We start from the raw sequence: 20,666 nt of genomic DNA, 5'->3' as shown, positions 1-20,666 counted from the left end.
CCTTGTGTGTGTAGAAAATATTCTACACGGGAAATAGTTGAATCACCACGTGTAAGGTGATTGCAAGTGTAGAGGGTGTTCTACACTGATCCTTTGTAGCCGTGTTGTTCAAAAGTGTAATAGGTTTCTATCTCCACCTGAAGGAGGTTGAATAGTAAATTTGAGAATCCTCAAGGGGTAGCTTGAGGCAAGGACGTAGGCAGTGGGGCCGAACCTCGTTAACATACTGAGTTTGTTTCTCTCTTACCCTTACTCTTTATATTTATTGTTATTTCATATTTTGTTTATATTTTATATTATACATTTGATTTATAATTGTTATTTTTTTAATACAACTCAATTCACCCCCCTCTTGTGTTAGTCATCTGGGCAACAGTAATACTATACCATATTGTAAAGTTATAAAGTAAATTTATTATAATATATGAAATCATGTCAATTTATAAGTTTATTTTTATGAAATTTTTTTGTGATTATAACATTACTATTTAATAAATAATTTTTCATTTGATTCCAGATTAGATCGATCTAGATATATCTCTTCTCAATAATCTTGTTTATAATCTCAATGATAAAATGAGTTTTTGACAAGGCGGCTTAAACCGTTAAATGTAAACTTATACCTATGTTGCAGTATTAAGGTTTTGTTTGAATGTTGATATGCAAAAAGAAATTTTTTAATAGTAGTAAAATGGTTTTTGTTAAGATATTTTATTGAATTTCGAGAGAAATGGGTAAGAAAAATTTGAATCAAATTATTATAAAATTAAAATATTATTAATTCTTATGTTAAGATTTAACAAAATTGAATTATTTTTAACTTTATTTGAAAATTTGAAAAAATTATAATAATTAGATAATAATAAAATAAAAAAGTTAAATATTTAAAATTAAAATATTTATATTTTAATAATAGTATTTAGGAAATAGTATTAAGCCGCGGAACATGGCATCCGAGCCCTTACAAATGGAAATGGGATATGCAACGTGGCTCCATATGATGCATGCATGCATGGACTTTGAATTGAAGTACTTCTTGGGACTATTGGTGCCATTTTCCCATTTCCCAGGTTGGTACGATCCCCAACCCCAAGTCTTCGTTTCTCCCTTTGGACTATTAGTTGGAACCGTGACAAATAGTTAGCTTGGATCGAGTGGGAAGGATTTCTGTTTGGTAAAGTTTGATTTCCACTTCGAGGACCAGATCAATTCATGGTAATTATTCTGAACGCTCAAGTAATATTTACAGGCCTTTACATTACATAGATACACACCACATGATAATTGTGTATCGATCAAGTTTCAGCACAAGGTGACAGTTTCATGTAATTATACATACAGGCGCTAGCTGCAAGGCTTCAGCTAGCCATAATTAATATCGTTCCTTCAGCTGCTCAGCACAACGTGGGTGAATAGAGGTATCAATCAATTAAAAAGGGCCGTACAGGACGTGGTCAGCAGCTGCAACAACTTACCTAATTATCACGGGCCAATAACCCCACCAAAAAACTGCAATCCAGAAGAATTTACCATTCCTTTTTACCATTTAGAGTCCCTTTCTGTCTCGATTCAGATACCTCTACTGTACTTACAAAAACCACTTGATTATGATATTCTTTGGTAGATAGATTCTCTTTTTTGGGGACCTTTGAATTAGAAACCATGGAAGAATCGCCGTCTGAGATCAGTGCTCCCCTAAGTAAGCCTCTCTAGCTCTCATATAATTTTCCATATTAATCTCTACCATTTCTTTAATTTGATTCCTTGTCGTAAAGTTTTCTTTTGGTTTACTTGCTCTCAATTAATTTTGCTCTTTCTCTACCTGGTACTTCAGTATCGAAGGATGATAAAGATCAAGACCCAGCAGCAGTTCCCTCATCATCATCACAAGCCATGGAAGCCAAATCCAAATCCGAGGTTGAAGAGGAGCAAGAACAGGAAGAAAACTCACCCGTCAAACAGGTTGCTCTAACTGTACCAACCACAGACGACCCGTCCCTTCTGGTACTCACGTTTCGAATGTGGGTCTTAGGGGCCCTTTCATGCATTCTCCTATCCTTCCTCAACCAGTTCTTCTGGTACCGTACTGAACCGCTCACAATCACAGCCATTTCAGCGCAGATCGCTGTGGTGCCTCTTGGCCAACTAATGGCAGCAAAGATCACAGACCGAGTCTTCTTCAAAGGGAGCCGCTGGGAGTTCACGCTGAACCCTGGTCCTTTCAATGTCAAAGAGCATGTTCTCATCACAATCTTTGCCAACTCTGGGGCTGGGACTGTGTATGCCATTCACGTTGTCACTGTCGTCAAAGTTTTTTATAAGAAGCACATCACGTTCTTCGTGTCTTTACTTGTTGTTATAACAACTCAGGTTAGTTCTTCAAGCAATATTATCAGTTTGGGAACTTCTTCTGGATCTAACTTTCTGTTTTTTATTTTAGTTTTAAATTTATGTTATATATATTCATTAGGTTTTTATGGGGTTTGAATGGTAGGTGTTGGGGTTTGGATGGGCTGGGATATTCAGGAAGTACCTGGTGGAGCCGGCAGCTATGTGGTGGCCAGCAAATTTGGTTCAAGTTTCATTGTTCAGGTATTTTTCACTTTGTGTAGTTCTCATTTTTTCCGGTGTAAATATGTCATATTTCCGTCGGATATCCGAGTTTGCCGGTGAGTTTGGGCTGCCGATATGATAGTTTTTAGTTGCATTAGGAAGGGTTTCATCTTTCGCCACGCAATGGAACCGACAAAGTTTTGTTTTTTCTGACCAAAAGAAGAAAAAAAATCTACGCATCATTTCATACCATGTATGATATATTATATATATATATATTTTTTTATCAAAAATGTAATACACGAATAATGAATAGAAAAATTAAATTAATATAAAAAATCAAAATTTAAAAAATAAAAATAAATATTATATGAAGTGAAAATGAAAAATCGTAATTATTATTCATGATCATTACAAGTTGACTATTATAGTTATAAAAAGATTTTATAAAAATAATTATATAAATTAACGTGATTTTATGTGATCTATTTAATTTATTTTATAAAAAAATAATTTTATAATTTAATAATTTATATGAAGTTAAATTAATTTATAAAATCAATTTTAAGTTATTTATTTATGATTAAAGCATTTCCGATTGAATTTTACCTATAATTAGTATGTTCGTCGCTGAAGGCAAGGAGCTTTTACTTTCTGGTCTACCTCTTGGTCAAGGGTTGCTACCTGTGTATGAGACCTTCAAATGAGTACTATTGCAATGATTTTTTTCCTTAAATATTCTTATTTTTATTTATTGTGACACGTGAAAACACACGTTGCTAAACATCACACGTGACATTCTCATTAGAGGACTCTTTATATATATATATATATATATATATATTTTAAATACGAAGGTAATTTGACTTAGAGCCACGTACATGGCGGAAGGCCTAGTGGATCTAATATATATTTATAACGAAACGAGAGAAATTGAGAATTTAAGGGTAAAAAAATTTATTTTTAAAAATTAGGGAGTAATTTATCTTAAAACCAAACCAAAGAAACTATTTTAACATTGAATCCATATATATATATATATATATATATATGTATCCATCAAACTCTTGATATATATATATATATATAATTTTAAATTTATTTTAAATTTTATCATCTTCAATTATATTGATATGGTACATTTTATCTGGCTTTATGTGTTAATCACCTTAATGCAACTATTTAGAATGTATTATATAGCAAATATGATCAGAGATTAAAAAAAAAAAAACATCAAATGTGGAAAACAACATTTATTAAATAAAATCTGAATTACTATACTTTCTTTAAATAAAATAAAATAAAATCTTTCTTTTGTGGGCTTTGGATTAACTAATCAAGCAATACATGTGCTGTTGCAGGGCTCTACATGAGAAAGAAAAACGGCGGAAAGGTGGAGTGACTAGAACCCAATTCTTCTTGATTGCCTTCATGTGTAGCTTTGCTTATTATGTCTTCCCAGGCTACCTCTTTGAAATGTTAACTTCCCTCTCTTGGATATGCTGGATATTCCCCAAATCGGTCCTGGCCCAACAGCTTGGCTCCGGTCTTTATGGACTCGGAATTGCTGCCGTTGGGCTTGACTGGTCCACCATCTCTGCCTACCTCGGAAGCCCACTTGCAAGCCCATGGTTTGCCACAGCAAATGTTGCTGCAGGATTCGTTTTTGTCATGTACATTTTGACCCCCTTATGCTACTGGCTCAATGTCTACAAGGCCAAAACCTTCCCAATATTCTCTGACGATCTCTTCACCTCAACTGGCCAAGAGTATAACATTACATCCATCATTGACTCTAATTTCCACCTTGATCTTGAGGCCTATGAACGTGAAGGGCCTCTTTACCTCAGCACATTTTTTGCAATGACATATGGTGTTGGTTTTGCTGCACTTACTGCTACAATTGCACATGTTGCGCTGTTCCATGGAAGGTACATAACAAGTTTTATGAAATATTATCATGTCAATCTTCCCAGCTGAAGTAGCACTTCGAAGTTTATGTTTTAGCTGTGAATTAATGCAGAGAAATATGGGAGCAAAGCAAATCAAGTTTTCAAGAGAAATCAATGGATATCCACACAAAACTCATGAGGAAGTATAAGCAAGTCCCTGAGTGGTGGTTTGTGGTTATTCTTATAGGAAACATCGCCTTGACCATATTTGCCTGTGAGTATTACAATGAGCAACTTCAGCTGCCTTGGTGGGGCGTTTTACTTGCCTGTGGTATTGCCATTGTCTTCACTCTTCCAATTGGAATCATCACTGCTATTACGAATCAGGTAATTCCTTTTCACATTTGGATACTTATTTGAAACCAAAAATTCACCCCGACATATTGCTCTTGGGAAGATAGAAATGTTGCCAACTGTTTCTGTTGCACAAACGACCAACTTTGGTTTTCTGGTACTCAGATTCCCAGCGTGCCCTTTAGCTTGGAGCGCTGCATTTCCCTGTCATCTATTGTTATTGTTAAGTTTCTTTGCATGCATCAATGGGATTACATTTTTCTCTGATGCAGACACCGGGCCTGAACATCATCACCGAATATATAATTGGGTATATCTACCCGGGATATCCCGTTGCTAACATGTGCTTCAAGGTGTACGGGTACATAAGTATGACACAGGCCATAACCTTTTTGCAAGACTTCAAGCTCGGTCACTACATGAAAATCCCTCCCAGAACAATGTTCATGGCACAGGTTACTTAATCATCAATATCAACCATAACTGTTAACCCTATTTCCTCTGAATGAATTTCTCTGCACCACTCTTAATGACTCTCGATCTCCACTTAGGTTGTCGGAACCCTCATAGCTGGATTGGTGTACCTGGGCACAGCGTGGTGGCTGATGGAAACCATTCCCGACATATGCGAGGATACATCCTCGGTGTGGACATGCCCAAGTGATACTGTGTTCTACGATGCATCTGTGATATGGGGTTTAATCGGACCTCGCAGAATCTTTGGGGACCTGGGAACGTACGAGGCAGTCAACTGGTTCTTCCTAGGTGGAGCAGTTGCTCCTATTCTTGTCTGGTTAGCAGCAAAGGCGTTCCCACAACAAAAATGGATCGGGCTCATCAACATGCCGATCTTGATCGGCGCCACAGGATATATGCCTCCGGCGACTGCAGTAAACTACACTACTTGGGTTATCGCAGGTTTTCTGTCTGGATTTGTGGCATATAGGTATATGCCGGATTGGTGGCAGCGCCACAATTATGTTCTGTCTGGGGCACTCGATGCTGGCCTTGCCTTTATGGGGGTGCTTCTGTATTTTTGCTTGGGGTTGGAGGACATTAGCCTCAGTTGGTGGGGAAACGACCTTGATGGGTGTCCCTTGGCTTCCTGCCCAACCGCCAAAGGAGTTGTGGTAGAAGGTTGCCCTGTTGTTTACTGAGATGGGGAAAAAGAAACCAATTGTTTTCTGTGTATGTAGTTTCTGTCAAGTTCAATTCGTACATAAAATTCTTCATCAACTCGGAGAAAGTTGGTGACCAAAATTCAAATGTTATACGAGGTTAATGCGACTGGCCTCCAATGAATTGGATGTAAAAGTGACACGAGGAATAAATGCAGAATTTTATTCAGGCTTAAATATAAAAGAGCAAAAGAGACTGATATTTTTACAGTCTATTGATGCTCTCGATAGCTCTCTTCTTTGGAATTCATAAAAAAGTACACATAACATTTAATGAACCGAAAATATACGAGCGATACTGGCCCATATTTGAACTACATCTTTCTATTAAATTTGTTACCCGAAAAATTTAATATTAACCAAAATGTCAAAGAAAAAATAATACCAAATGGAACATATATAAAAGAATCTTACTCATTTGGGATCTGAAAAAGAGTAAATTATGTTCCTCACATGATACCGCCGACAAGTACAGATACAGAAAATCCAGTGAGGGCAGCCATGAAGACCGGATAGCTTAGAGGAGGAGGGGAAGAGGAAGGTGGTTGTGGGATTGTACCAAAAACAGTGGGGTAAGAGGATGCACTCTCTGTGGGACCGTAGGAAGGAGAATATGCAGATCCATTGCCTGAAAACACAGAAATGTGGAGCTTCTGCTTCTTATCGCAGTTGCCCTGCTGTCCACTGGTGAAGTAGAACTCCCCATGGGCGGTGATGTTGAAAAGAGAGTTGCCATTGTTCATGTACAAGATTGGATCTTTCAGGTTGCAGCTGTTGTAGGATTCTTCCCCGACTTGTATCACAGAATCTTGACTTGGTGGGTATAAAAACACTGAATAAATAGAAACAGAAATGAGTATGAACATAAACATGAACATGAACAATATGACCACTTATTCATTCTTGTTGTTTAGGAATGAGAAACTATGGATGCACCCTGGATTGGAAAGAAAGAGGGTTATCACAAACTTACAGAGAGAATCTCCGATTTTGAAGGTGTGGTACTTGGACCATTGTGTGTAAATTTGTGGTTTTGCTGAAGTGGGTATGCCCCAAGCATCTAAATCTCCAACCTTGTACTGGTAACACAAGACTCTGGTTTGCAACAATACCAGGAACAGATAGGCCAACAGAAAGGGGTACCTGGTACTTCCAAGATTGGCGGCCATCTTAACTTCTCACTCCCTCTCTTTCCCAAATCACTGCGGAAGCTGAAGCTTATTGGCTCGAATGTCTGTAGGGTGATTGGTTTAGAGCAAAAGGCACCGACTTGAAGGAGATTTACCTGAGTGCCCCTCTCCCTTGATTTTAAATCTGACATTGGACGGTCAGACCCATATACTGTAAGAAACCCAAAAATAAACAAAATTTATCGTGAAGATCCTGTGGGGAGGCTTGGATTATTCCTTCTGAATTTTGCGTTTATAATCACCCAAAAGAGTTTGGATAGATGTGGAAATTTAACAGATTTTCAAGTAGGTTAAAATATGAGAGAGAAACCAATCATGGTGCCTTTATTAGCACATGGGACAGTTGGATGGTCATCCCTGGACCCTGAGTGCAGCTCAGAATTTGAATGTAAGTTTGGACAGAAGGTGGAAGCCTGGAAGGAGACTTGGGATGTTTTCTCAAATACTAGTAGGAGGTACATGATTCTCTTTTGTAATGTCATCATCAGGTGGAGAAGACAAGAGATAGCGGTGCAGCCTGTCTCCCCCTCACCCCTCACATGGTTGGTCGAATGGGGTTAAATCCTGTCAATTTTGAACAAAATAGCATATTTTAGCTTCAGGTATTATGCCACTTTTATGTACCATCTATCATCAGCTGGCATAATGCAAGACTGAACTTCCAGGCCCCTTCTTACTTGTACCATCAATAAATTCCAATCCTACCATTTCAGCACTTTGGTTGACATGAGGAAAAGCAGCAAATGCGTGAAACTCGGCTTGTGTTTCTGTTTCAGGTCAATTCTAATGAAGAAGCATGACTTTCACAGAACTTTGGGGCTTCACCTTTTGTGGTGCTTTATATACGTTCCTCTTTGTTAAAAGAATCGATCGGGATTTTAGGAATAGAAACGATCTCCACCTCAAATAAGGCTCGAGTAAATGGGAAGATGCTGTGCATGAACCAATACTTAAGTTAAAAAAATATATATATAATTTAAAAAATAAATAGAAAATAAAAAATCCAGTTAGTTATGAATCAAATTCGAATCCATATTTTTTACTCCATTTTCATATGATTTTCCTTTCTTTACCTTTTTGTTTAAATTTGCAAGGGAACAATTACATGTATAACGGCCATTTCATGGAACTTCTTTTTCTAACAATTATACAGACGAATTCGGTAGTTTCTTTCTAAATTCTATAAAATCATCCTCTTCAGTCTTCTCCATCATCATTACTATCTACAATCCCAATTAAGCAAATTTATAATTGGAAAACATTGTTGCAGTACCCACTGAAAAGCAGACAAAAGTAACCATCATGAATTCCAGGTAATATCTATTTACCCAGGTAAGAACATGCGACAATAGTTGCTTCTTTGTGGCATCATTTTTTAACAAAAATCGAGGCACAGAAGGGGGAGAAAAATAATTAAAAATGAAAAGAAGTTAAGAACAGAAAAAAGTGTAGAATGATAATGACTGAGAAACCATCACTATATATATTAGGGCAAATGCCTTAAATCCTGAAACATCCGAGATTATGCAGCACCAATATACACTAATTGCAGAAGGCATGATCTAAGAGTACTGACTATACCATTCTTTTACCTATTCATTTCTTTATGTCATGACCACCAGCTGGTTGCTCCCCAGAAAATCTTTATGCCTCTTCTTATCAAGACTCAATCCACATTCTCCATTTCCTTACTTATTGGATAGCAAACATCGATTAGAATGCACATCCACCAATTCCAAATATGACAATGTAGCTGGCTTTAATCTTCAAAACTTCCAGAGTTTATTCTTCAAGTAAATCAGATATGCAACGGCTCTGCCTCTGTGGTCCTCTCCAGTGCCGTCCAGTCTTGTGGTTCTATGAGGAAACACATATCATCAAATGATCATATTACAAAACCAAGGGTTTTTAAAGGACACTCCAAATCATGAAGTTACAGCTTCTAGGTTCAAGACATGTAATACTTGAAACTTCTAATGTTATCATTTTTTAGCACCTTCTAAACTCAGAACGATATATTTCTGATAGAAATTGGAGAACATACTAGGCTTTTGGCTTTCTGCAATCATCATGAGCCGCCGCTGCAGTACAGCAGCCACAAAGAGAAAAATCGAGCACATGCCAAACATGACAGTCATGGGAAATGCATCGACCTTCGAAAGGGACAGACAGAATATAGATGCTATTAAATAATAAAGAGAATGCCACTTATAGCACATGGTACACTTATCATCCAAGCTCAAATTGTGCATCCAATCTCACAAAAGAGCAAGTGCCACTCACATTGTACAGCACTACACACACAAAGATGTTCAAAGGAATGCGAAAGAAGTTCATGATGGTGCTTCTTGCCTCCTCAGGAATGTATTGGGACCTCATCTTCATCATTGATGGCCAGAATATCCCCACACAGGCCTCAAATGCGCAGAAGCCGACAACCAGAATACATCCAGAAAACGAGATACTTCCACCTTTCACCTTGGAAGGTGCTATCAAGAACTGTTCAAACAAATTATTTCCACAGAAACAAGATCTTAGAAAAGGAAAAACATATGGGACTTTTATGTAGAAAGAAGTTAGAGCAATCGGAAGTTACAACTACATTGGTTAAAATGGGAAGCAGAAGGGATGCTGATGAGATTACAAAAACAATCTGCATGTAGCTCTCGACTTTGGGAGATGAACGAGCCAACAATCGAGATGCAATGGAGCTTCCCAACATTGAAGCCAACATGAATGTTGCAAAAATGAAACCGTGCGGAATCTCCTCTTCATTTGGGCTCAGAGCCGGAGTCCAAAGGAACACAAAGGTGTACATTGAGCCTTCAAACAGGGATTGTATAGCACCCAGTAATGCGATTTTCTCATCTGATCCCATATGGAAGCATAAACATTGAATAAAATTCCAAAGAGAATAGAGTAGTAGAGAAAAGGCACAGAAAAATTAGGATCGACCAGAATGAAAGCATCTTAGTAATATTTTAATTTTCATTCAAAATGACTCTGATAAACCAAAATTGGTCAAGTTTTGCGGATAATAATCCTAAATGGTTCCCAATAGTTAGTCTGGAGCCCATGCTAGGTTATGGAAATGTAATGAATTCATTTTTCTTAACAAAAGATAAAGGATTAAAATAGGATGAAAATAAAAGACTAGGAATTCACCAGAAGCAATGGCCACAGCAGCAGCCTTGAACTGGGCAAGCAAGTCCTTGTTTTCTGAAGGGTCTCCATAGTTTTCACTCCATGATGACATTATAATTGCCATGCCAATTGCCAGAAAGCATGCAGCGGCATCAAATGGAGAAACAGGGCCAAATCCCAATGTATCAACTAAAAGATTTCCAAACAACCCAGATACAATGGCGACCAGACCATTGCCAAGAAATATTGCCTTGGAAAATGTAATTGAAAGCCATTGTTGCTCAAAACCCCTCTGCAAATAACCGGTAGTGTGATGAGCCAAAATAGCAACATAGAAGAGCCCATTTAAACTGTCACATGCTTATATAAAAATGAGAAAGTAACAGCAGGGGAAGTATCGCTCCTAGGATCTTATCAGTGACAGGGTCCACCTCCTAGGACGTGCAGATTATGTAAGAAATAAGCCGCACAAGTTAATCCACAAAAAGAGCTCAAGTATGTGTTAATCAAGATTTTTGGAGAATGAACCAGTCACTGTAAACTTCTATCTATTTGATCTGCAGAGCTTAAATCATCATCAGAGCAGTGACGCACCTTATTGTGTTCTGCAACAAGCCAAGACTCAAAAGCTGAAAATAGAAGAGATGTGGCGATGCCTCCCAATATACGTCCCAACATTAAAACTTTGTACTCAGGAGAATGTTTAGTGATGCAGCTTAGAATATAAGCTATGCAGTAAGTAACACATGCCCTCTTCCTACCCCTGAATTTGGCATGTGATTGATTACAAACTAGTAGTAGGATCAAAAGTAAAACAAAAATGCATCAAATATGAGATCTTACTGTTTATCAGCTAAAGATCCAACAATTGTCCCAAACAACATGGAGGATCCAAACCCAGCAATGAAGAGTTGCCCAATGTCCCCCTTTCCAAATCCATACTGACTGTAAAGGTAGTAAACATATGGACCCTGCAACCAATCCCCGGCTGTTGCCACAACCAATATGATTAGATCTAGGAAAACATGGAAAATACAGAAATTTCCAAAACCAGCAATCTCCATCAATTCAAGCAATTCAATAATCGTGACAACTTTTGATAATCAACTAATTTCCCAAGAATATATAGAGTAAGCTTCATTACGGCCACCAGATCTCTGCACCACTCAAAAAGGAAACATGCCTACGAAAGTATTAATAAATGTAAATTAATATGACGAAGTGCCAGAAGGCAGAAGCAACGAAAATCAATGGCCAAGGGTTTATACCGATAGGAAAACAATAGGATGATTCCTACTCATGAAAGAAATAGCAAGTTCTTTAGGATGATTACTGCACAAAACTTTAATGCCCATTTGAGCTGAAACATTATTCAACAAAAACAAACAAGAAACAAAAAAAGAAAAAGAAATAGAGATTATTAACTATAGTGAATCTCTCGTGATAAAAAATAAAGACCCTCTCAACTGAATCCAAAACAACTGTTTAATTTAGTGTGGCAGGTCTATCATTTATCTGGTGTACAATTTACTCTCAAATTTCTTTCTCTTTCTTTTCTTTTCCATTCTGTGTCAAGAGAAAGCACACATTTGCAATGTTAAAAAAAATCCTAGATAAAAGATTTGCAAACAGAATTGACCCACCCAATAATCATCACCAAAAACACGCTAATCCGGAACAAACCGCATAGATAAATAAGAAGAACGACCACATTACAATAATCTTTGCATGAATAGACGACACTCATATGAGGTACAAGAACAAGTGCCGGTTCAGATCTAAAGCATACCCATCATGAGAGAGTAAACGAGGATGTAGTTGTTTTTGAATGCATTGAAAGCAGAGGAGGTGTTCATGCGATCTTTGCCAGTTTTGCTCAGCTCCAACGCTGCCACAACTACCGTGAGAGCACCGAACATCAAGACGTAGAAGAGCTCCATTCGCAGTCTGGCAGATCAATTTCAGAGAGAGAGAGAGAGAGAGAGAAGAAGGTGAGGAAGAAGAAAAGGGTGGTGTAGTTAAAAAGTTTTCGTCGTTGAGGGTCATTATCATGGTTTCGGGTGGATTTTCAATTTAGTGGAAAAAGTATGGCAATTTGGCACTCGATTTCATGATTTCCCGGGATTCCATTTTTCCATCGTCAAAGATCATAACAAAATACTAGTTAGCGTTATTGATCTTATGAACTTATATTTTACTATATTCTAAAGAATAAAATTAGCTTGTCCACTCGAGTGTACAGCTCAAGTTTACTTCTCAGCCAAAAAAATTTATTTATCTTTTAATTAATGATTAAAAAAAGTAAGTTTTAATGTATTGAGATATTTTTTTTATTTTTTTAAAAATACTTAAATATGTTTAAAAAAATATGAAAAATAAAGAAAAATAAATAATAATTTTTACCTGTGCGGCACACCCAACGGTAATCGAGCAGCATAGTAGCACTGTTTATATTCTAAAAATATATATATATATATATATATACTATTAGCGCTGTGAATGCTTCCTTTGGAATTTGAAATGTTAGAATGAAAATGAGAGATTATCCCGATTGGTTACATAAAATTAAAAATATCATATTAACTTATCATTACAATTTTTTCAAATCTTTATATAAAATATAATAAACAATTTAATTTTTTCAAATTCTAATACAAAATTAATATTAAAAAATTATATTTAATAATATTTTATTTATTACTATTTAAAACATCTCATCTCATCTGTGTAACCAAACGGGACCTATTTCTTAGGTAACATATTTCTTTCATTATTATAGAGTATATCCAAATTTATAATCTCACCATATAATAAGTAATTCAAATAAACATATAGTTTCGACTAGGGGTGTAACCGGTCCGGTTCGGTCCGGTTTTAGACAAAATCTAGGACCGAACCGGTAGGCACCGGTTTTACATTTTTCAAAACCGATTACGCACCGATTACCCTCCTAAACCAGTATTCCCGTTTTACCGGTTTCCGGTCCAGTTCGGTCCGGTTTTTCAGTTTTAATAAAATATATATTTATTATAAAAAAAATCTGTTTATAAAAAAAAAAAACTGCTATGTCAAAAAGTTCTACTTTAAAAAAAAAACTACTATATAAAAAGACTGCTATGCAAAAAAAAAAGTGCTATGTAAAAAATTTATGCTATTAGTATAGCTTTGGTATGGCTTTATATAAATTATATGCTAATATATATAATTTATATTTATCTACTAATGTCTTATGTACTTATCAAAAAAAATATAAAGAGTTTTAAGTGTATTAGGCCATTAAAATTTAGTAATAATATTTGAGTGATTTTCTTTCTTTTTAGGTTCTTACTTCTTATGAATCTATGATAAAATGTTATTAATAAATAATATATATTTATAATATTGTATATTTAAAGCATATGATCAATTAAATTTTCATGTTTGAGATTAAACTTTTATTTTATAAATTAAAATAACACTATCTTATATATAATTATAATTTATATTATTATATATTATATATAAAAAATTATATATAATATAAAATATATAACATATAACATTAAATAAATAAAAAAAATATACACATATTAAATAGTACCGGTCTAGTCCGATCTAAAAATGGCCGGAACCGAAACCGGACCGATTCCGGCCGGTTTTTCATTTTATGAAACCGGTTCCGGATCGGAACGGTTCAAAACCGGCACAACCGGAACATCTCATCTCATCTGTGTAATAAAACCGGCAAAACCGGTTCCGGACCGGACCAGTTCATTTAATAATATTTTATTTATTACTATTTAAAACATCTCATCTCATCTGTGTAACCAAACGGGGCTTATTTCTTAGGTAACATATTTCTTTCATTATTATAGAGTATATCCAAATTTATAATCTCACCATATAATAAGTAATTCAAATAAACATATAGTTCTGACTTTAATATCTAATTAGACTGCACCTCAAAAGGAGTCTTCTCTCTTTTCTCTCTGAAAAGAGGTGAAGTGTGAGTGGTGCAAATAGTGGCACGGAAAGGTTGTTATAACGGATTTTTGAGATTTGTTAGGGAGAAAAGGTGAGAAACTTAGGAGAAACAGAGGCAGGGTGGAGGAGGCTACGGTGGATCACGGTGGATGGAGAAGGAAATAGAGGGGTGAGGGGAGCTCGGAAACTGACAGAGAGTCTCGTCTTCTTCGTGTGGAGAAGAATGGATGCCTTGGAGGAGAAGTGGAAGAAGTTTTGGCTGCTGGAAGAGGAGCAAGTGGATATCGAATTAGATGATGATTCCACAGCGGAGTTAATACACAAAGAACAGAGAAGCTTACTGGGGAAGTTTTGCTCGTCGAGGACGATTAGCAAAGAAATTCTGGAATCAACATTGGCTAGAGTGTGAAGGATAAGTAAAGCTGCAAAGTTCACCGAGGTAAGGCCCAACGTCTTTGCAATTATTTTCGAGAATATAGCTGATAAAGAGAGAGTGTGGTCTGGAAGGCCTTGGTTGTTTGACAACCAATTGTTAGTATTGAAGGAGTTTGAGGGGTATACCACGTTGGACCGTGTGCATTTTGATTCGGAAAGTTTTTGGGTGAGAGTTCATCACTTGCCCTTATCTTGTATGACAAAAGAAAAACCAGAAAAAATAGGCAGATCAATGGGAAAAGTAGAGGATGTGGAAGTGCTGGAAGATGGGAGTGGGTGGGGAAATTTCTTGAGAATCCAGATCCATCTGGATTTAACCCAGCCCATAGCAAGGGGGAGAACTGTAAAAGTGAAAGGGAGTAGCTATTGGGCTCCCTTCACTTACGAAAAAATGCCTAAGATATGCTTCTTGTGTGGTTGTTTTGTGCACGGAGATGAGGGGTGTAAAAAGACATTGAGTGAGGATGATGAGGAGCAATATGGAACCTGGTTGAGAGCTAAACAGATTCAAAAAAATAAGGTATATAGTGGAGGAACATGGAGAAAGGAGGAGGGGCATAGAGGGAGAAAGGAAGAAGAAGACATTATGGAGTTGAGAGGGAATATAAGCAAAATAAAAATGAGAGGAGGGTATGCTGGGAAAATACTGAAGCTCGAATGGATACTACCATTGAGAAGGTGGGAGGGTCTGAAGAGGAAAAGGATTTGAGTATAAATAAGGTGGTAAACACTAAGGAAGTGAGAATTGAGGGAAAGAAGGAGAATGAGAGGAGGGTGTGCTGGGAAGGAACTGAAGCTCGAATGGAGGATGCCATTAAGGAGGTAGGGGGTCCTGAAGATATTGGGGAAAAAAGTACAAATGTGGAGGAAAACAGGAAGGGTGAGGGAGCAGAAGGAGGGAAGGAGAATAAGATAGAGATTCTTGCTGAAAAAATTCTTGAGAAAGCAGAGATGAGGGTAGAGGTGCAGAAGCAGCTAAAAAAGAAAGGAGAGTGGAAGAGGAAGGCTAGAGCAGTAGGAAAGAAGGGAGAAGTGGGAGTCAGTGTTCAAAAAAAGAGAGGTAATGAAGAAAAAGACACAGAAGAAATTGAGAACTTAAAAAAGAAAGGGAGATGGGAAAGGGAAGAAGTTGAGATTGAAGTTTCAAAAACAGTGGCGGTGGCTGAAACCCAGCCCTGCCAATCATTATGAAAATACTTAGTTGGAAATGTCAAGGATTGGGGAATCCTCGGACAGTTCAAGATCTCTACAATATGGTAGAGAAAAATAAACCCCACTTAGTTTTTATAATGGAAACTAAGTCAATGAATATAAGTTTTGAAAATATAAAAAGAAGGCTATGTTTTGAAGGTTGCTTTGTGGTTGAGGCAGTGGGGAAAGGAGGGGGAATGGTGTTGTTTTGGGACTCACAAGTAGGAGTGGAAGTAGTTAACTACTCTCAAAGACACATAAATCTTTGGGTTGACTATGAAGAAGAGAAAAGATGGTTGATGACTTGTTTTTATGGGCATCCAGAAACTGTCAAAAGACAGGAATCCTGGAATTTGTTGAAATCTTTCAAGCCCCAATATGAGGTTGGATGGTGTATAGTGGGGAACTTTAATGAAATCCTCACAAATGATGAAAAATGGGACGGGAAAGAAAGGCCAGAAGAACAAATGGAACAATTCAGGGAGGTTATGCATGAAGGTAATCTATTCGATCTTGGTTGGCAAGGGGAGAAGTTTACATGGAGTAATGCGCATGAGGGTGATTCTTTTACAAAGGAAAGATTAGACAGAGCAGTAGCTAACTCTGTTTGGATTAATGCACATAGAGATTCATGGGTTGAGGTAATGGTGGCCAGAACATCAGACCACAAACTTTTACTGATGCATATTCTGAAACAGAAAGCTAGAAATTGGGGGAGGAAGAGAGGTTTAAGTATGAAGCTAGCTGGGCTCTGGAAGAAGAGTGTGAAAAGATTTTAAAAGAGGTATGGAGGAAAAAAGAAAGTGTAGGAAGGCAGGACAGCTCAGTGGTCGATCTATTGAAGATGAGTGGGGAAGTTTTACAAAGGTGGAGTTGCAAGAAAAGGAAAAGGGGAGATAAGGAGATAGAAGAAAAAACAAAGGTGTTAAAGAGGCTGCAAAGTGAAGAAAACTGCCACAATATTGGTGAGATTAAGAAAATTAAAGAGGAACTGAACCTGTTATTTGAAAAGGAGAATTTAAGATGGAAGCAAAGGGCAAAATGTAATTGGTACAGGTATGGAGATAGGAATTCAAAATATTTTCATGCTTGTGCTAATCAAAGAAGAATGAAAAATCATATAAGCTCAGTGTATGATGAGGATAACAGAAGAAGGGAGGGACATAAGGAAGTGGAAGAAACTTTTCGAGGCCATTTTCAGAAGCTTTTCCAGTCTTCAGATCCTGGATGTACAGAAATTGAGGAATGTTTGGGGGGGCTAAAACAAAAAATTTCCTCAGAGATGAATGATTCTTTGATGAGGCCTTTCTCAAGACTAGAGGTAGAAAAAGCTTTAAAGCAAATGGCTCCTTTAACAGCCCCGGGTCCAGATGGTTTTGGGCCTTGTTTCTACCAGAACCACTGGGAGGTGGTTTCAGAGGAGGTATACAAAACTGCCTTGTCTATCTTGAATGGTAATCATATGGATCCTGCACTCAATTATACTCACATAACTTTAATTCCTAAGTGTAAAGAGCCAAGAAAAGCTAGTGAGTACAGACCTATAAGTCTGTGTAATGTGTTGTACAAAATAGTGTCCAAAACCATATCCAACAGGCTCAAAAAGACTCTTTCAGTTATAATTTCCCCAACTCAGAGTACTTTTTTACCAGGCAGATTGATACATGACAACATAATGGTGGCTTATGAGCTGTTGCATTCCATGAAGTCTAGAAAAAAAGGGAGAGTGGGAAGTATGGCCATAAAGTTAGATATGTCAAAGGCATATGACCGTGTGGAGTGGGCATTCTTAGAGGCTGTAATGATAAAGTTGGGTTTTCATGTTTCATGGGTGAAGTTGGTGATGAGCTGTGTAACATCTGTTTCATTTTCAGTTCTGATTAATGGGCAACCGGGCTTAAAGTTTTGGCCAAAGAGGGGGTTGAGACAGGGTGACCCCTTGTCACCCTACCTCTTCATCCTTTGTGCTGAAGGCTTGAGCAATCTATTGAACTATTATGAAGATCAGAAGCTAACAAGAGGGGTGCAAGTGGCACGAGGAAGCACAAGTATCAATCACCTGCTTTTTGCAGATGATTGTATCCTCTTTGGGCGAGCTAAAATAGATGAATGGCATAAAATACAAGAAGTGTTAAAGAAGTATGAGAGAGCCTCGGGTCAATTTTTAAACAAAGAGAAGACCTCAATATTCTTTAGTAGTAATACAAAGGAGGAGGATAAAAAGAGGATCAAGGAGGCTGGAAATTCACTGGTTTGTGGTAATTATGAAAAGTATATTGGCCTCCCTACCATGGTTGGCAGGTCAAGTTTTAATACTTTTAGAACCTTGAAGGAGAGGATATGGAAAAAGATCACAAGCTGGAAGAACAATTTCTTGTCCCAAGCTGGGAAAGAAATCATGATCAAAGCAGTATTACAGGCTATTCCTACATACACTATGTCAGTTTTTAAACTCCCAAAGAAGCTGTGTCACGAAATTAATATGTTGTATTCAAGATTCTGGTGGGGTAAACAGCAAGAAGGAAAATGTATTCATTGGAGAAAATGGGAAAAGTTGGGGGAGAGGAAAGGGAAAGGAGGCTTAGGCTTCAGGGACCTGGAGATTTTCAATATGGCCCTACTTGCTAAGCAAGGGTGGAGATTTATCAAAAGCCCAAATTCCTTAGCAGCAGGGATTTTCAAAGATAAGTACTACAAGTACTCAAGCTTCCTAGATGCTAGTTTGGGCTCAAAACCCTCGTTAATCTGGAGAAGTATTTGGAATGCTAGGGCCCTTGTGAAAGAAGGAATAAGGTGGAGAGTGGGGGATGGCAGCAAAATAAAAATATGGGGTTCAAAGTGGTTACCAAGTCCTTCATCCTTCTCTATACAGTCACTAGTTTCTGTTTTGCAGGTAGATGCTAAAGTAGAAGAGCTGATTGATAAGCAAAAAGGGGAGTGGAATGAAGAAAGAATTAGAGCCATCTTTATACAAAATGAAGCTAATCAAATTCTGAGTATACCTCTGAGTAGAGGTTTTGCACAAGATAAAGTGATATGGGGCCCCTCTAAAAAGGGAGAGTTTACTGTCAGCAGTGCATACTTCTTGCAGAAAGAGATCTTCAGAATGAGAGATGGTGAATGCTCAAGGGAGTTACAAATGGATGAAAGGTGGAGAAATATATGGGACCTCACAGTCCCGAATGCAACAAAAATCTTTCTATGGAAGGCTGGAAACAACTTACTACCTACAAAAGATAATCTGTTAAAAAGGAAAGTGGTAGGTGAGAACACTTGCTCTTTCTGCAGTAGGGAGGTAGAAACTACTATGCACGTGCTATGGGAATGCCCAGCTGCAAATGACATATGGACTGAAGAGGGTAGCAGGGTACAAAAATGGAACAGAACTGAGTCTGACTTCCTAATGCTGTGGGAGAGGCTTATGCAGAAGCTGAACCAGGATGAGCTGGAGTTGATGGCAGTGCTGTTTAGAAAGGTGTGGATGAGGAGAAATATGTTTATTTTTGAAAAGAAAATCTTATGCCCAAAAATAGTTATGCAAACAGCTACTGAAACTCTCTTGGAGTTTAAGAAGGTGCAAGCTCTTCAGATCAATGAAAAACAGGTGCAATATGGGGCCAGAGAAGTTTCAAAATGGATAAAACCAGCTCATGGTTGGGTTAAAGTAAATTGGGATGCCTCTTTAAACACTAAAAAAAGTAGAATGGGAGTGGGCATAATTATCAGAGATGATAATGGAGAAGGCTTGGTTGCTGTTTGTGATCAAATTAGGCATGTTGAGAGTCCTGTGGTGGCCGAAGTTTATGCTTTAAGGATGGCTTTGGAGTTATGTGCTGAGCTTAATATCCACAATGCAACCTTTGAAGGGGATGCCAAAAATGTCATTAAGGCAGTCCAAAGGGATGAGGAGGACATGTCTACTTTCGAGTCTGTGATTGAAGATGTAAAGTTTTATTTCAATAGGATTGCTGATTGGCATATACAATTTGCTTATAGGGAGTGCAATATAGTGGCACATTCGTTAGCCAAAAAAGCTTTGATTTCGATAGAAAAAACCGTTTGGGTAGAGGATATGCCAGGTTTTATTGGCAGTAGTATAGCTTCTGATAAATCCTGTAATACTGATGTTTCATAAATGAAATGTTGGAGGTTCTGGTTTTCAAAAAAAAAAAAATTAGACTGCACCTACATAGAATGAGATAACACTCCGAATTGCGTGACTATGCATAGGAAAAGGATGAATGGATCCTCCGTTATTATTAGAGATGGGGAAATTCAAACCCTATATAATGATTTCTAAGAATATCAATTATATTATTGACTAGGAAATTATAAATTCCATTTATGTAAGGCAGAATAAGCTGCTAAATATTTGAACACCCAAATATTTTCTCTCCGTACACGCAACACTACGATGAAGAAAAGTGATCATTTTTTCTTCTAGTGATGTTTTGGTGCTTGTAACAGTGAGTTTGTGATTGAGTTTAGAGTGTAATAGGTCATTCAAGACTTGTGGCTATTGAATCTAAGGCATTTGAGGTATTAAGGGATGGTAGATATGTGCTTATAATGGAGAGAGGTTGGAAAATGGTGAAAGAGATAAGCTTGGGGTTAGGCACACCACAATGGTTCATTATGAGTTTAGGTGTTGAGATATGTTGTAAATAGTAATGAAAAAGTAGGTGAAAAGTAATAATATAATATTAAATAGTAGTAAAAAGTAATGAATAGTAGTAAAAAGTAGATAAAAAATAATAATGAAGTAA

At 37.2% G+C, this 20,666-nt stretch overlaps 3 protein-coding genes across 7 annotated transcripts; 1 reads left to right on the top strand and 2 right to left on the bottom strand.

Moving 5' to 3' along the window:
- The first annotated feature begins 1,306 nt into the window (after positions 1-1,306).
- LOC122281395 (oligopeptide transporter 7-like) lies at positions 1,307-6,146 on the top strand. The gene is made up of 7 exons (XM_043092839.1): positions 1,307-1,699; positions 1,835-2,370; positions 2,495-2,592; positions 3,915-4,484; positions 4,577-4,832; positions 5,072-5,254; positions 5,351-6,146. Exons 1-7 carry the CDS (start codon positions 1,663-1,665, stop codon positions 5,954-5,956), a joined length of 2,286 nt encoding a protein of 761 aa, XP_042948773.1. The 5' UTR covers positions 1,307-1,662; the 3' UTR covers positions 5,957-6,146.
- Positions 6,115-8,900, bottom strand: LOC122281398 (mavicyanin-like). Its single transcript, XM_043092845.1, has 3 exons — positions 8,760-8,900; positions 6,951-8,099; positions 6,115-6,809 (listed from the first exon to the last, which is right to left on the bottom strand). The coding sequence occupies exons 2-3, from the start codon at positions 7,144-7,146 to the stop codon at positions 6,427-6,429; spliced, it is 579 nt and encodes a 192-aa protein (XP_042948779.1). The 5' UTR covers positions 7,147-8,099; positions 8,760-8,900; the 3' UTR covers positions 6,115-6,426.
- On the bottom strand, positions 8,628-12,458 carry LOC122281396 (molybdate-anion transporter-like). 5 transcript variants are annotated; one of them, XM_043092840.1, is made up of 8 exons: positions 12,101-12,455; positions 11,155-11,299; positions 10,906-11,074; positions 10,333-10,603; positions 9,764-10,035; positions 9,451-9,666; positions 9,212-9,320; positions 8,628-9,024 (listed from the first exon to the last, which is right to left on the bottom strand). In XM_043092840.1, exons 1-8 carry the CDS (start codon positions 12,249-12,251, stop codon positions 8,966-8,968), a joined length of 1,392 nt encoding a protein of 463 aa, XP_042948774.1. In that variant the 5' UTR covers positions 12,252-12,455; the 3' UTR covers positions 8,628-8,965. The 5 variants fall into 5 exon arrangements, with proteins under 5 accessions (XP_042948774.1, XP_042948776.1, XP_042948775.1 ...); XM_043092842.1 differs by having other exon boundaries at positions 9,812-10,035; XM_043092841.1 differs by having other exon boundaries at positions 9,770-10,035; positions 12,101-12,452.
- Between the last annotated feature and the right edge of the window lie 8,208 nt (positions 12,459-20,666).

The sequence above is a fragment of the Carya illinoinensis genome, chromosome 11, assembly GCF_018687715.1.
Source record: "Carya illinoinensis cultivar Pawnee chromosome 11, C.illinoinensisPawnee_v1, whole genome shotgun sequence".
Lineage (NCBI taxonomy): Eukaryota > Viridiplantae > Streptophyta > Magnoliopsida > Fagales > Juglandaceae > Carya > Carya illinoinensis.
This window is presented reverse-complemented; position numbering and strand designations above follow the sequence as displayed.

What these genes read in the sequence shown, in the direction of transcription:
- LOC122281395 (XM_043092839.1), top strand. Translation starts at nt 1,663, where the DNA reads ATGGAAGAATCGCCGTCTGAGATCAGTGCTCCCCTAA. An exon ending in TTGTTGTTATAACAACTCAG is followed by an intron (nt 2,371 to 2,494) that starts GTTAGTTCTTCA and finishes TTTGAATGGTAG; the next exon opens with GTGTTGGGGTTTGGATGGGC. An exon ending in TCACTGCTATTACGAATCAG is followed by an intron (nt 4,833 to 5,071) that starts GTAATTCCTTTT and finishes TCTCTGATGCAG; the next exon opens with ACACCGGGCCTGAACATCAT.
- LOC122281396 (XM_043092840.1), bottom strand. Translation starts at nt 12,251, where the DNA reads ATGGAGCTCTTCTACGTCTTGATGTTCGGTGCTCTCACGGTAGTTGTG. An exon ending in TGCTGTGGCCATTGCTTCTG is followed by an intron (nt 10,036 to 10,332) that starts GTGAATTCCTAG and finishes ATATGGGATCAG; the next exon opens with ATGAGAAAATCGCATTACTG. An exon ending in TGCAGAAAGCCAAAAGCCTA is followed by an intron (nt 9,025 to 9,211) that starts GTATGTTCTCCA and finishes GTTTCCTCATAG; the next exon opens with AACCACAAGACTGGACGGCA.
- LOC122281398 (XM_043092845.1), bottom strand. Translation starts at nt 7,146, where the DNA reads ATGGCCGCCAATCTTGGAAGTACCAGGTACCCCTTTCTGTTGGCCTAT. An exon ending in CAAAATCGGAGATTCTCTCT is followed by an intron (nt 6,810 to 6,950) that starts GTAAGTTTGTGA and finishes CTATTTATTCAG; the next exon opens with TGTTTTTATACCCACCAAGT.